Source organism: Rutidosis leptorrhynchoides, chromosome 6 (assembly GCF_046630445.1).
Source record: "Rutidosis leptorrhynchoides isolate AG116_Rl617_1_P2 chromosome 6, CSIRO_AGI_Rlap_v1, whole genome shotgun sequence".
Lineage (NCBI taxonomy): Eukaryota > Viridiplantae > Streptophyta > Magnoliopsida > Asterales > Asteraceae > Rutidosis > Rutidosis leptorrhynchoides.
This window is the reverse complement of record NC_092338.1, coordinates 431,849,945-431,866,615: the sequence shown is the minus strand read 5'-3', so window position 1 is coordinate 431,866,615 and position 16,671 is coordinate 431,849,945. Positions and strand designations below refer to the sequence as shown.

General features: G+C 32.2%; 1 protein-coding gene across 1 annotated transcript; it reads right to left on the bottom strand.

The window, feature by feature from the left end:
* Nucleotides 1-579: 579 nt before the first annotated feature.
* LOC139853033 (dol-P-Glc:Glc(2)Man(9)GlcNAc(2)-PP-Dol alpha-1,2-glucosyltransferase-like) lies at nt 580-5,964 on the bottom strand. The gene is made up of 9 exons (XM_071842400.1): nt 5,914-5,964; nt 5,553-5,687; nt 5,144-5,232; nt 4,228-4,561; nt 3,189-3,435; nt 2,436-2,573; nt 2,087-2,291; nt 1,804-1,946; nt 580-952 (listed from the first exon to the last, which is right to left on the bottom strand). The coding sequence occupies exons 2-9, from the start codon at nt 5,640-5,642 to the stop codon at nt 693-695; spliced, it is 1,506 nt and encodes a 501-aa protein (XP_071698501.1). The 5' UTR covers nt 5,643-5,687; nt 5,914-5,964; the 3' UTR covers nt 580-692.
* Between the last annotated feature and the right edge of the window lie 10,707 nt (nt 5,965-16,671).

The window sequence follows — 16,671 nt, the reverse complement described above, 5'->3', positions numbered from 1 at the left end:
CAAAATCAAATTCAAGCGTTTAACGCTTAATCAATATGTTTTATCAACGTAACCTAATCCATATAAGAAAGTTTATGCATATAACTAATTTGGTTTGGTAACAAAGCTTCTTATCTCTAGGATACATGTAAAATGATTATTTGAATGACATTTTGTTACTTTTTTATAAGTGATCAAGCCATCTAGGTCATTTTTCGAAGTCAAAGTTTTCTGTCATCGCATGTTACAACTTTGTAAGAGAAGTTTCAACTTGCTATAAAATAGCCATTGCACGGAGTATCTAAGAATCTTATACAAAAGCATGCTACGTTAAGATAATGCCAAATGGTATAATACTATAAATGTGTTTTACCAATTCCATTGTTCAACTCACTTCAACACCATGAGTTGTATTTCAACTTAAACATAACAAATTGTTATATTTGAGAAAACATCTCTAATTTGATAAATGTGTTTACAACAGATAAATATATAATTTCATATAATTTATATACTAATACTAATACTAAAATAATACGGAGTAGTATAATGCATATATAAATATATAATGCATATCATAAGAACAATATTTTACTCGTAACATAATATTTACAATATCTCCATGTTTTAAAAAATGTAACAAGCCGGATGAAGTAAAAATAAAATTAGTAAAAATGAAAAAATAGCTCAATTCTACAAGAAAAATTGTTCCTTTACCATAAAAATCTCTGAATACCAGATTCATGATCCCACTGAAAAGGCCGAAATAAGAACATTGTGATTGTGAAGATATTGATGGATGTATATAAGATTCCCATAAGAAGCCACACTCGATCATTAGTGACATCACAATGAAGAACTAAGAAAAAGAATGGGACTGTGTAGTATCTGAATTCCATAAGCGGAGTAGGAATTAGTACAGCAGCCGAAGCCAGGAAATAAACCAGCACCCACACTTTCTTCTGAGCTTTCGCTACAAAAAAATGCACGTCTTGTTCAAACGAAATGATACAGATGGGGATGTAGACGTGACAAGATGAGTGGGTTACGTGAGGTGTCAAAATGGGTATAATCTTTGAATACAGGTCTGCAGGTTGGGCTGACCAATCAACACCATCTTGTGACGTCCTTCTTAGAACTTTTATAAATAGGTAATGTAGTAAATATGGTTTTATAAGAAGGAATACCAAAACTAAGATTTTCTTTTAAAAATGAGAAAAATAATGTCCAGAATTTTGTAGTTTTATAAGAGAAATTTTACTTTTATGTGTATTATTAAAAATTTTTGCGAAATTTTTCTAGTTTTACGTAAAACTTATGCACAAAATAATTAATTATAAGCTAAGTTTTTAATTTGCATAATTGTTTATTTTTTTTATGCTAAACGTCTAAACGATGATTGTGGATTGGGTTCAATCGGGTAAAACTAAAAGTAAGCTCGGATAGAAACGGGTGGAAGGCCACCCAAAGTGTAATTTCAAGGCATAAAATATTTTATTCAAAAAATTCAAATAACGTTTACTTTAGTAACCATATTTGACATACTAATATATACAAACAGGATAAAAAGTATTTTAAGTAAAAAAGGTAGAAAGTTTTTTCTTGTTCGGGCTACCCGGGAGGGCGAGTAATCTGACCCCATACTCTAATATACGCAACCCAGCAGGATTACTCCCTGGTTGTTTCCAACTCTTCCCTGGCCACCACCAAATATTCGTCCTAGACAGGATTTGAACCTGAGACCTCTTGCAAAACACTCAGGGCCCAACCACCGGACTATCTTGTGATGGTTATGATAGATGTATTTTAAGTGAGCAAACTTACCTAGCATACTAAGTATAGAAGTCCATGAGTAAACATATAGTGGAACCAGTAGATATCTTGTTGACCAATGAGCATTAAAAATCTTCCTCCACAGATAAAACGGATAATGACGATTATCCGCAAGTAGATATGGGTGAGCGATGCTGAAATGGTAGAAGAATAAATGATATATGATGAATATAAAAAAGGAAGAGATTATGGTAGTAAACTACAATTACATATGCACGTTATTAAATCAATGTGAAAGTTACATGAAGTGGAATATTAAGATCGAAAACTAAACCTGAAGTAGTGCACCGAGACAAAGCTAACAACGATAGCAAGAAACGATAGTAAAAAACTAAGGGGGCGGTTCTTCCAGAATGATGTAGCCAAATTTACAACTTGACTTGCACTAAAGTGCACGGGAGCCATAAAACAACATGAGACTAAACCGTAGTACAATAACTGAGCGAAATGTGGAGAAACTGTGTGAGCTTCTTTAGCACCTGTAAACACAAACATAAGGTTAAACACATTAGTTTAGTATCCAAGTTTGGTTTGGATTTTGGTAAACACCTTAAGTACAAAAATGTAACAAATGTTACCAAGAACTAAAAGTACAATAAATTTAGTAGGAAACTAAAAGTTACCAAGAATGATACTGCCATGCCAAGCAACAAATGCAGCAAAAGCCATCAGCAATGCAAAGAACGGGCTAAAAGAAACAAGAAGCTCTTTCTTCATATGCCATAACACCGATACGATGCTCCAAATCTCACTAAACAAATCTTTAAGGATATCATATAATAAGAAGTTCAACAACAACAACAACAAAACCCAATACCACATAAGTGGTGTATGAGGGAGGTGAGATGTAGACAATCCTTCCCCTTTCCGAGAATAAAGACAAGTCATTTCTCCACCCAAAGTGGAAACACTCTCAAACGTAGAGAAAGTCATCCCTCTCTCCATTCGACGGATAGAGAGATTGCTTCCGAGTGGACCTCCGGCCAATAAGTAGGAAAATTTAAAAAAAAAAAAAATTAAAAATAAAATTGAGACGCCATGAAAATGGTAAAATCAAATTTCCATGGGTTTTAAATCCTGCCTGAAATTTAAGGTGTCAGTAACAGGGTGCCAAGACGGGTCAGTAACAGGGAATTTGTAACTTTATGTCCAAGTTTATTACATTTTTATAAGTAATTGGCGTCTCAAATATGATTACAGAAATTAGGAAAAGGATAACTGAATTTATTTATAGGGAAACGGAAACTATAGCATATTTTTACCCGAATCAACCTATACATAACTAAACAAATCATGTTGTCCATACATGTCCAATTTAACTAAACATACCACAACATGTACTTGTTGCCTTATAAAGAAAATAAGATGAAGCAAACCTGATGAACGGTCAGACTCTTTTTCAGATTTAGTAGCCACAGCGATAGCATTACTCGCTCTTCTCTTTTTCAGGTTGGAGCTGATATTATGACCTCTAATGGAAGATACATAGTCATCTTCGGGCTCTGATAAAAAACTCTCTTCATGTTTTTGTTTAGTATGAATACGATCAAGAACACCGGTACATGCAACAAATAGCATCCAAATAATATTTGTTTGTCGTACAAGTACAGCAACACCTCCAAGCTGCATTGAAGTTGGTTTTTATTAGTTACTGCAATGAGAGACATCCATCATTCCATCATGATATTAATAATAGTGTCACATGATTTACAGATAGATACAGGTAAAATATATGATGTCCACATAAGGTAGTCCCTTAATTTATGGTGTTGTAAATGCTCGAGTGTCCTTTGAGCCAGTTGACTGTTTAAACTTTAAACTGTGTGTATTTTAGTTAATGTTTAGAATCTTAAATGTCTGCCATATTGTCAATAAATTACGACCCAAATTGACCGATTTTAACATATAAGGGTTGAAATTTCACCCGATTGATTCCACAAGAACTTTTAATGTACTACAGGTCACTCCCTCACCATTTACCATTATAAATGATGTTGAGTGTTTAGAAAATTCTGATTATTCAAAAAATGATTAATATATAATAATGGTAACATAACAAATATGCAGATAGTTTGACACTATCTTCCATCCATCATTGTTCTGATTTTGACTCTAATTCATCATAATGAACGTTAAACTTTTGGGACAAGAGGTTGTTTTGGGTCAACCTAAGCCATCTCATGACAAAATGCATTGAAGAATCGCCTATTTAGACCAGTTACCCCAACCTGCCCGACCAGCCTGTTTTGCCATCCATACATCAAGCACTGATAAAAGCATTTTGAATACGTATGCATGACCCTCTAAGTACAAAAGCTGATACAGGTTAAGAAATACAAGTTAAGAAATATTATGTAAGCCAAGATGAATGACAGTAGAAAATAAAAAAAGTTACAAGATGAATCGAATCATTACCAACGCACTGGACAGGTAGTTCTTCTTGAGACACATAAGATACGTAGCAAGAACTAGTGTAAGTGATGCAACGTCGGTATAGTACAAAAAAGTGAAGAACCAGTGAACGGGGTATAAGGACAGAACAACTGCATACATAGTTGCTTTTCTGTTATCAAGTGACGGCTTCAAACATTTGATTATATCGTAAACCAAGATGCTGCAAATTACATCTAACAAACCATTCGTAGAGCGAAGAACTGCTGTCGAGCAGGCATTTATAAAAAATGAGGCTGGTTGTATAAAAAGCATGCCAGGAAACAAAGATTCTACATATGCAAGTGAAAATAAGTACCTGCGAAAACATTGTACATAAACTCCTGTTGATAACGATAATAGGTAACAACAATTTACAGATAAGAAAATTTATAACTAGAGAACGGCGCAACAAATGCAGAAATAAACTCAATGGCCACAACACTTGACTATGATTCAATCGTCAATCCTTTATCGGAGGTAGCAAAATCAACAGTTTGGACCATCATACGGGTTGGGTGAAAGGTGAAACGGGTAGAATTGAGTTGACTCACTTAGATTTTTATGTCCCTTTAAAAAAATATAGAATAACCTAAGATCAAAGATGATAATCACAACTGTCACATCTATGTTAGTAAAACTGAAACACATACATCATTTGGTTCAAACTGTCGACCCCTCTTCCCACATATTTTGTTGTTTATGATTATTTACAAAGTTGCTTAACTCTAAGTGCTTATTCCTACTTAATCAAACACAAATGTGTGTTTGGAATTACTTGTTTGCGTTAAAAATAATCAACAAACGAACACACACTTAAATTAAGCAATACGAATACCCCTTAAACTGCAGAAAAAATCAAGCAAAAGTTAACGAAAAAAAAGGCAACGGTGAAACATACAGTCCGGGTGGAGTAGTTATCATAGGATCCCAACTTTTGAAATTTCCTAAACAATATTGTTGAGCCTGAGGAACATGAAATATTTCATCCTGCACCCAACAACTTAACTTTAGCAAATCAACATCAAATAAAGTGGTTTTGGCTAAGTTTATTTTTACAGGATATTGACTTACTAAAACTTAAACAAGGCTGCTAATCTAAGTTTTGACAATTATGAACTTATGAGACTATAATTTTAAGTTGGTAAGTCGTTAAATTTAAGCTTATCGGCTTTTCCAAAATCAGATTAAGGCCTTGAGACAAGAAAATAAGCCACTAAACCCAAACACTCTCTTATTTAAATTGAACCATTGGTATTTATTGTTTTTTTCGAAAAAAAATATGAAATTTATTTGGTAAATCTTGGTACCATGTATGGTTCAGGAACAATGTGATTGACAAGAATGGATAGGGGTATGATCCATGAGCTAACAATCAATGCAACAGTGATCCGACCCATTAGTTAATCCGGGTCAGGATTATTTTGACTTCGGTCCAACTTCAACTGCAGGGTATACAATTACACTAAATAAATCAATCATTAAATCACTACAGAAATCAACTAAACTGAGTTCAGATTTTGTAATCATATATCATATACTTAGAAATTAGAAAATGAAGAAAGCGGGTTATATATGATTATGAAGAAGATGCAGTAATACAAACCCACAAATATAAATTATAGATATAGATATAGATATAGATATAGATATAGATATAGATATACTCACTTGTGCAGGTGTTTGAAATGAATAAGTTGCTGAATTCTGGAGAATGAAGGGGGGTCATTTGTATTGCAAAATAATCAATTTTAAGAAATAAGACATTAAGGCCATGTAGTTTACTTTACGAGTGTGTACTATTTGGTTTCAAACCTAATACATTAAATATCAAATCGAATTTAAACTAAAAAAAATTAAACCGAATATTTCAAACGGTTTTGGATAAATTGAAACCGAAACCGAATTCGTAATTCGGTTTTCGGTTTAGTTTTCGATTTTGAAAATTTTAAATTCAGTTAACCGAAAACCGAATTAAAAACCGAATTCAAATTAATAACATATTAAAACAGATTTATATTTATAATATTTATATTTATATTTATATTATATTTGATGTATTATTTTATTTTTATTAAACAATAAACGTGTTATATACCCTGTATACTTAAATTAATTCCACAACCATTATTTCTAATTTATATGTAAGTAAAATGCTAGTTAAGATTTTTAGTTTTAGTGATTTTCGATTTTAGCTGAAACCAAACCGAAATCAAATTCGATTTTCGGTTCAGTTTTGGTTTTGATTTTGATATTTAAATTTGGTTTCGATTTGATTTTCGATTTTGATTTTATAAGTTTTAAAATCGAAAAAACCGAACCGAATACATCGAAAAATTAAAATCCAACCGATGAACACCCCTAGTTTACTCGGTGAACTAATATGAACTCAATTTAGGTAATTTTTAGGTACACATTATGTTCTTATTCTTAACTTAATCAAAAAGCATGTTGTAGTTTCACCAAATGATTTACTTTTCACTTAATAATCTGTTTCTGTATAGCTTTTAATTCATTAAGTAAACTAAATTTTTTTTTTATTTGTCACTTAATAGTCACCAATTTGAATTTTGTCTGTTTCTAGGATACATGGAGTGAATGTTACTCTTTCTCCATATTAAGTCTTGTTTTTCATCTATCTTTGTTTGAGAAGGGATGTCTGATTCTATGTCTCTTAGAAACAGATCAATTTTCAATTTGACTGACATATTAAATAACAAATAATTAAAACCATTAAAATCAATTTTTTACTAACATAATTAAAACATGTACAAAATCAGGTCATTAAATGGAAAGTAAGGAAGCAATCTCTTTTGCCTCTAGAGTAGAGGGAGGGAAGACCTGATCTAGTCGCGGGTTCTATACCCGTGGGTGGAGTAGTGACTTCCTTCTAATCTAGGGTACGAGGAATGATTGTCTACACTCTACCTCCCCCATACCCTACATTTGTGGGATTGGTTATTGTTGTTGTTGTTGTTGATGTTGTTGTTGTTGTTGTTGTTGTTGTTGTAAATAGACCCGGAATCAGACACCTCTTCCTATTAAAAGACAAATGAAAACATTAGTTAATACATACAACAAGTAAACAACATAATGATAAAGAAGACAAAATTCAATGGGTTCACACAGTGGACAAGTTATTTACGGTTGCGGATGGGGTACGAGTCATGCTTTCTTTAAACATTGTTAGGGAGTTCGATTGGGTAAAAATTGTTTGAAATCCTAAAATGCCTTCGAAATTTGCTATCTTTCATTGACTTGCAATCCAAGGGAGCGTGTCGGTCAAAGAATTTCTTAGTTATAGACGTTGTCTAAGGGACGATTCAGATGATAGATGTGGGTGGTGCGCGACTCATGTTGAATCTATAGAACATCTTTTGTTACATTGTTCATACTCTCACAAGGTATGGGGTGTATTGTTTAATTGGTGGAATTTTAGTTGGGTTATGCCTTCTTCAATTGTTAAGTTTTCACTAGATTGGAATGATGGTATGGGTTTTAAGGCAAATGTTTTTTGGAGTCTAATTGGGCTGACCACTTTTTGGGCGATTTGGGTTGCAAGGAATGAGGTGGTGTTTAACGAGAAGTATACTTGTTGGGCCCTTGTAGCTTCATGCATAGAGTTCAAAGTTTTTCAATGGATCATTAATGCAAAAGTGTGTTTAAGTCACCAATTTTATGTATGGTCATCACAACCTTGGGCTCTCCTATAAGATTTAAAGTGTGAAGAGGCTACTGTTCAATTCTCATGTGTAGGAGGTACAGTTGTGGTAATATTACATCTACTGTATTTTGTTTGTTTTTAGGTATGAGTGGATATGTGTTAAAGTTTGTAAATCCATGTCAAACCCCATATGTATTTTGTTGCTTTCACTCCTGCGTGAAATGCTTTATGAATTTAATTCGTGTTTTTTGCTAAAAAAAACTAAAAAAAATAGCCCATTATATAAGTTAAATTATGAACTTTTATGTTAGATCATTGTTTTCCAAATATATTAATATAGCTATATTACTTTGTAGAAGTTTAAATCAAATGTTTTTGATAATTTAATCGATGTATTCAACATAGAAAATAGATATATTACTTTGTATAATTTATCATAATATTGCATTTTTTTTGTAACGAGAAAACCCTAATTGTAACACCCCGTCAAAATCGACATTGACGCATATGTTACAGTTAGTATCAGAGCGGTGGTTGTAGGGAACTAGGCAGTCTTAATGTGGATAACCCAGATTAATAGGGTGCATTAAAGTCTAGTCTACAGCCTGACCTATAGCTTTAAGATATTATTACTTGCATTATACATATACATATCTCTTATTCTGTAACTCATGGAGGAAACTCCCATTGTGATTCAAAATATTCTATAACTCATGCGAGTTATCTTTATAAACCTACCTTGGTTAATGGAACCAATGGATGTCACTCATGATTTCTGAAATTCTTGACATTCCTATGTCATCTATCATGGTTTTGTGTATTACGTATGTATTACATGAAATGTTATCTATGATTTTTGAATTTTCTATGTTTGTTACTACTCATACTCAAACGTATATAACTCCATGTTTTATTACGTACCTATGCGCCCTTATGCCTTTGTGCATTAGTTTGCGAACCGAGAAATGTCATTATTGACTCATAAAGATTCTCGATAACTCAAAGACATTATAATGTCATCACTATTCATATTCATTACTTTTAAAATTTTGTTTTCTCGTTATTTATGATCATTGAACTTTCTTGACGGGTGGCGTCTACGAAACTCTAGGATGAAATTGGATTACCGATTTAAAGGATCCTATAGCTCAAGCCCCTAGACCTGAATAGGCCATTACAAATTGAAAGTCTTTAATCGAAAGTTTATCTGATTACATACTTATCATTTTTAATCTAGACACGTCATACTGGAATTATTGCATAAATGGAGTATAGACAAATCATATCTTATCATATCTATCCCAATAGACTTTGTCTAACAGTTTTCCTAAATTTCCTCCATAAATTACGGAATGTCTTTGCTATATATACGTATTCGAGGAGACGGAGATATAATTCAGTATTCAACACCCATCTCATATCGAAAACCCTTTATTCGATTATATAATATGGATTTCTCACTTGATTCCTCGAACTCCTCGAGCTCCAATGGCAGCGTAACCGGAATGAACCAACCAATTAGTCATCATCTTTTCTGGATGAATTGGGGGTGGGTTCGTAGTCTACTTAATCAATGGAGACAAGAAGAAGGTGATCCCTTCCACTCACCAAATTGTCCTATTGGCGAAGAACTTGGAGCACTTACCGGCGAACCAATCCGGAACACCATTTTCACCCTCATTTCCAGGATATCCTGCACGAGTATATAATATCTAGAATTCTAGATCTTATTCATCCCCTTGTTCCAACCGCCAATTATCCCGGAGTAATAGAAGAAGTCAACGAGCTTCGCGCTCGAGTAGTGGCTTTGGAGAATATGGTGCAAAATTTACGAGCACCAGCAGCATCACCAGCATCAACACCAACAGTGCCATTACCACCAACAACAACAACATCCACATCACACGTCTCAACATCACACTCGGTACCTCGAACATCAACATCATACGCCCCATAGATACCAAGGAATACCAACAACAATAACCGATGAAGTATTGATTCATAACTTCATTGGAGAAATATTTCGCGACGATTATGTAATCTCTAAAGTTTTAGGGATTATTCATTTCTAGTTCCAGCTAAAATCAAATGAGTTTAATAGTATATTAACTCATTAAATCTATATTTCATCTGCAGAAAAATATACATTTTCATAAAGACTGTAATAAAAATACTCTTGTACAAAATATTACTTGTGAAATTTTTAACGGGTAGGTGATGCCCGAGAAATATTTAAGTTCACAATTAAATATGTTACACTGTACATTCTTCAATTTTGATTCAAAAATCATCAACTATACTCACTACTTTCACGACGATATACATTCTTTTATAGAAATCTGAACAACCATACTCATTCAAATCCAATTACATATTCTGATTTTAACATATCAGAATTCAAGTCTAGATATAACCGATATCATCCCTCTCATATTCTTACATCTTTCAAAGCTATACTTTGACTTCAAAACTGTGATAGAACATCACTTCTATTCATAAGACTCGGAAAAATATTCGTATCATTCAAAATTCTAGAACATCATATGTATATTGACGATTACAATTTGCATGCAAACTCTTCATGATTCTTGAAAATACCTCAATTAAGAAACAATCGAGAGGATGATCCAATCACATGTTATCCACAGTCATGCACCTAGAAAACTCCCGGAACCTAAGTAGAAGTTTAACACAAATCCGTGATTCATTGGTGTTGTTATTACCGAAAATAACTTTGCAATTCCTTTCCAAAATAGCCAATTTTGTCACACCTCCAGCAAAATCAATATCGACTTTTCATTCGGATTAGCCTTATTATAACCTTGATATATACGTTGCCCTGTATGTCATTATTACCGGGGAACCTTTTATATTCCACCACATTATCAGCAGATGTACCAGCAACTTCCTTACTCTTTGACGTAAGCGTCTCCGAAAAATCATTATATGTACTCATTGAAACCCCATCATCTACTCATCTGCATCTTGTAACGATAATTGCTATACCAATTACCAAGAATCAGCAATCGGTATTTCGAATTTCGCAGCGTTTCTACATCAACAGTTATATGTATACATATAACATTTATCTCTTAGAATTATGATCTTCCATTCTTAAATTCTGAAAAGCACCCAGTCTACGAATCAATACTCTGAATGATGAAAAAGCTGAATGAAGCAGCATGAATTCTAAACAACCTTAACAGTCGAAGGTTTGATGATAAAGAATAGTGTGTTGGCAAAGCTCAGAAGAGTTGGAACTGGAAAACGGATTGAGCAAACCATGAAGGAGGCTGTGGATAAATCACAAAGACTAAACCTGCCTTCAAAGAATCCAAATGATTCAATATCTGCTGAAGTCATTAACGAATATCTTGCTCCTGACTCTAAACCTTTGCGGACAAATCTTCTTCATCATCCTTTGATATTATAAATTCTAAGATATCATCGTATCTTTCATTATAAATATCCTCGATATTTCTGAAGATATTTTCATAACTATTCTTATCTGAAATCATATATCTCCTCGCGTTATCTGTATTACATCATAAAGGAAACTGTTTAGTTTCTATATTCTGTAAATCTTCGAGTTTAAATTTAAATGTTTTTGAAGTAGTGTTGGGAATTGAAGCATGAGTTAGTATAATATAATGACACTTGATCAACGTGATTATATTACAGTAAGTCATGCTGAGTTTCTAATGGAACGTGATAAAGGTTCACAGATCATACCCTCATCATGAACCATGTTACATAACTCTTTCATTCTATTTAACCTCTAAACTATCAAAAAAATATTTTTCTGGTAATTTGACAAATCAAATCGTGCTATTACCTTTCCTTTGTACTTTGTATATTATGATCATTCGAAACTCCATATCTATGAATTCTGGACCATTATTCGCTTAACTTGAAGTCGAAAAGAAGAAACAAAAGCATGAAACTCCTAAATAGAAGGAAAAATGTATATATATATATATATATATATATATATATATATATATATATATATATAACCCAATAACAACACAGAAATTACAAACTGTGTATATATATGCGAATAGCAAGATAAAGACACGGGAGAACTAAAAATACTATAAAACCAAGAGTATAGTAGAAATGAATAGATTCTTCTGGCAGCAGATGAAAAAGAAGAATGACAGATATGAAAGTTAGGAGTATATCAAGAATCAGAACTGGATGGAGCATATTGACGAATGCTTTAAAGTATGAATTAAGGAAGAAAGTATTGGAGTGATGAAAATAATGAAACGAAAAAGGTTAATTTATAGTGAAAATATCAGACATAGTAATCGAGGCAGATTACGAATTTAATTAAAGAAAATCCTAATTTCCTTAATTACCGAAGAATCAAATCTTGTAAAGATCACGAAGATTTCTTTAAATTCCTTGAATTCCAGAAATCAACCGTGACTACGTCAAAAGTTAAGGCGAACATTTAATTTCCTCTTTCACTCTTTTGTGATACCTTCACTCATACTCTTCACGTAATCGAATTATTACTCAATAAGTGATAAAACTCTATTTTTTTTTCAACTCATATTCGTCATGAAAACATTTTTATTGTTAGCCATGATAACCACAATCAAATTTCAGGACGAAATTTCTTTAACGGGGAGGTACTATAACAACCCTCACATTTTCATACTTGAATTGACTAATTTGCCTATAGAGTTGTTGTCCATACGTAATATATAATTAAATTCAACGTTGATCAAATATTTATTTTTAGTCGACATGTTTTGTTAACTAAAGTTTACACTAATTATATAAAATAACTTTACTTAATATTAATATTAATGTGTATTACATTTAAAACTATATGTAACATAATTATTAATTAAATGATAAGTTATTTTAATCATTATATATATATTTAGCTTATAAAAAAAGATTTTTTTTATAAATTAAATAATGAGCCCATGAATTTTGACTAAATATTTTCAAAGATAAAACTTATTAAAAAACATTTTTAACATGTTTTCTTTTTTTGTCAAAATTGGCACGTTTATTATTATTTTTTTTTCTTTTCACCAACCATTTTTACCTATAAATACATGGCTCCTCATTCATTTTTTCTTGCCAAAAACAAAAACTTAAGTTATTCTCTCAAAACTTTGAAGAAAATTTGAGGTACTTTCTATTTTTATTATTTTTTTAATATTTTCGATTATATTTATATTTATTGTATATTTTTTGTAAAATTTGAAATTAATTATGTTTATATGTTATAATTAGTATTACAAGTATTATGATGTATAAAAATAATTTTGATATTTTATGAAATTTTATTTATAATTAAATACGAATTATGTAGTATTTAAACGTAAAAACAATGTAAAATTTGTAATAAATATTTTTAACCAAAAATAAAATATATATAATTTTTTTCTGAGTTTATAAAACTTATATAGATCTGAAAAAATTATAAAAATAATTACTTGGGTCGAATTGGTAATTATTATATAATTAAACTCTATTATTATGTAATTCGAAGGTAAATTAAGAATAAATATAAAATAATAAAAAATATTTTTTAAATATTTTTTCTACAGGTTATTAGACTTATAGAAACTTATAAAAATTATAAAAATAATTGTTTGGGTTTATTTAGTAATTATGTAGAATTAAACTTGTTTTGTGAATAAATTAAGGGTAAAAACAAAAATAAATACAAACATATAATAAAAACATTTTCTTAAATTTTTCTACTAATCTATATGATTAACTAAGACTATAAAAATTATGTATATAATTTTAAGATATTTAATTAATTATTTAGACATTTTTGGATAATGTTCGATTAATAAAACACTATTATTTTTGAAGTAATTTAAGTATTTATTTAAAGGTAATTATATTTAATATATATAAGACATACTAAGGTATAATAACTAAATATTAAATAATACTTAGGTTATATTATCACATATATAATTATTAAGTACATTAATAATTCGTTGTGTGTATACACCTATAACGTGAAGGTTATAATTAAAAGATAACGTGCACTTTATACGAACCTCACCGCTACTTGTGGCCTAGGGTGGTCCTTGTTGCCTTATGGGAACCGCTTGTGGATTTCGAATGCCATGACTTAGATTCTGGTCAAGAATCCTGGGCGCCCGGTAACAACAGATCATTTGAGTGACTTGCATGATAGCAACGAAGTTTGGGTAAGATTGTACAACATCTTTGTGAAGAATTATAACCCGAACTTATTTAAACTAGGAGCTTACTATAAGTGGAAGCTTTCCATAAATAGTAGGTTTCCAAAAATAGAAACTTTTGAGAAATAGGAACTTTTCTCGAAAACCGTCACTGTTAATATAGTTGCTATATTAATAAACAAACTTTATGTCTGTTAGACATTAACTAATCAAAGATTATATCTCTAGGTTAAGATCTCCGATCACTTACCCCGTTCATTCTTCTTTGCGTGGAATAACTTACTTGCTACTAAGGTGAACTTCATAGCCCCACTTTTTACTATTTTATAATTGTTTTACAACTTTGGGGTGAGACACATGCTTGCTTTTAACCTGTTTTACGCTTAGACACAAGTACTCAACTGTTAACTATACTGTCTTGCTTTGATTCATGCTAAATCCCTACCGTAATATCGTTAATTGCTACGTATAAATGCAAACTTAATTATTGTGAGTAGGCCTATTGAGAGTAACGTCTCTAACCATTTGACCGCTGGTCTTTGGTTACATAATAATGATTCCACGACACTGACAGTACAAGGTGTCATAGGGTAAACTTGTTTAGTAGCGATATTACAAACTGTAGCAACACTTTTAGATTGATATTTCTATATCAATCAACTTTAAACTAAATCTTGTGATCTATCATTATTATCAAAATCATTGTTTATGATAAACTTATGAACTCACCAACCTTTTGGTTGACACTTTTAAGCATGTTTTGTCTCAGGTACTTATATATTATGCTTCCGCTGTAGAACTTTGATGTACTTAGAAGTCAAGCCATGCACTGAGACCAGAGTTAACATCTGCGTCAATGTCGATTTTGACGGGGTGTTACACTAATGAACGAACACATTGGCTCCCTCATAGCAGGTAAACCTCGAACAACGTGAATGCAGACGTCACCCCAATATCAATTTCTAATCGTACAATCTTGTCGGGTCATTCATTGTGCGGTCAACATATACAAACCCTGTCGGAAGCTTTGGTTGTGGATGAGCACGTTAGTGTTAAGGATGTTGTGGTTGACGATTGCCCCAAGGTTAATGATGTCGTTGATCCACTTTCGATGGTCGAAGATCTTGTTAATGGTGTTGTGGTAGAGGTCGTTGTTTCGGTTGTGGGTGAATTCGACTTGCGGTTTGGTAGTATCGAGGATCAAGATGTCATTGACTCGATACATGATGGTGATTCCATTGATGTTTCTAATTCGGTTAAAAAAAGGGTAGGGTTTCTCGTTTTGGTTCAAAATGATGTTGACGTTCTTAATTCGGTTCAAAATGAACCTGTGACTTCTACTTTGGTTCAAAATGATGAGCCTGATTCAGTTAATAATGTTGGTGATGCATATTCTGGCTCTAAGGCTCACGATGTTGGTGATTGTATTTTTGTTGGTACTGACTGAACAAAAAAGGGTCAGGGTGTCAAGTTAAAATGGAATTTGGGGGCGAGCAATGATAGTTTCGTTTTAAGGGATGAGAGTGAAGAGGTTATTGGTACTTTAAAGGATAATAAGGATAGCAAAAAAATGTTTTTTCAAGATTTAGCGGATCCCGATGTTAAGCCTCCATCAACCAGTGTTCTTAGTTATGGTACTTCGGGTTTAATTTCGGCCAATGAGGTGTTGGAGACCCATGATGATGCATGTGGTGATGAAGTGTATGAGAATGTTGGTTTTTTAGGGTCTCGAGAAGTAAGGTTGACTCCCTCCTTCCATGCAGGGTATTAAAATTGTAAACTCTTCGACAAAGGTTTCGTCTATGCAATTGAAAATCGGGTGCGCAAGAAATTTATTCAATTGAAGGTTGACGGTTTGGTTGTTAAGCCGATCAACAAGACTCGGAACGGTAAAGCGGTTGTCGGGATAGTTCGTGTTCAACTTGCTTTCTTAGTGTTGCATGTCGTTTGTTTAGTTAGTCTTGGGACTCGGGGTTTTGTTTTGGTTCTTTTTTTTTTGTTTGTGCTCATAGATCGTTTTTATGATCCGATTGCTCAAAGCTCGGATTTGATTAGCTTTTGCTATTTGTTTATTGCTAACGACTATTTACTGTTTGCCTTGCAGTGCTTTTGATTCATTTGTATTTTTGTTTGTCTTTTTCATATATTAATGAAAAGACTTTGTTTTAATGTTATTGCTGTTTTAGCAAGAAAAAAAAAGAAAAACGAAAACCTATGGGCTATTAGCTACTTTGAAGTACTTCGAATGGTGTAATCAAGTGTACCCTTTTATGCTAATAGCTAGTTTGATTAGAGTTATGATTTTCGTGTTTTAATCGAAACTGAACCGAATTCGAATTCAATTTTTGATTCCGGTTTTGGTTTGATTTTACTAAAAAAAAATATTCAAAAATCAAATACACTGAATAAATCGAAGAAACTAAAAAACTAACAGATAAATTCAGCCCTACTTTTCTTTTTCACATTTTGACGTTCAGCCGTATGATCCGTATCCGTGTTTCGGACTTTCGGGTACCAAATTAACCGTATATAAATAGGGGAAATTTGTTCCATTTCAAAAATGTGAAAGAGAAG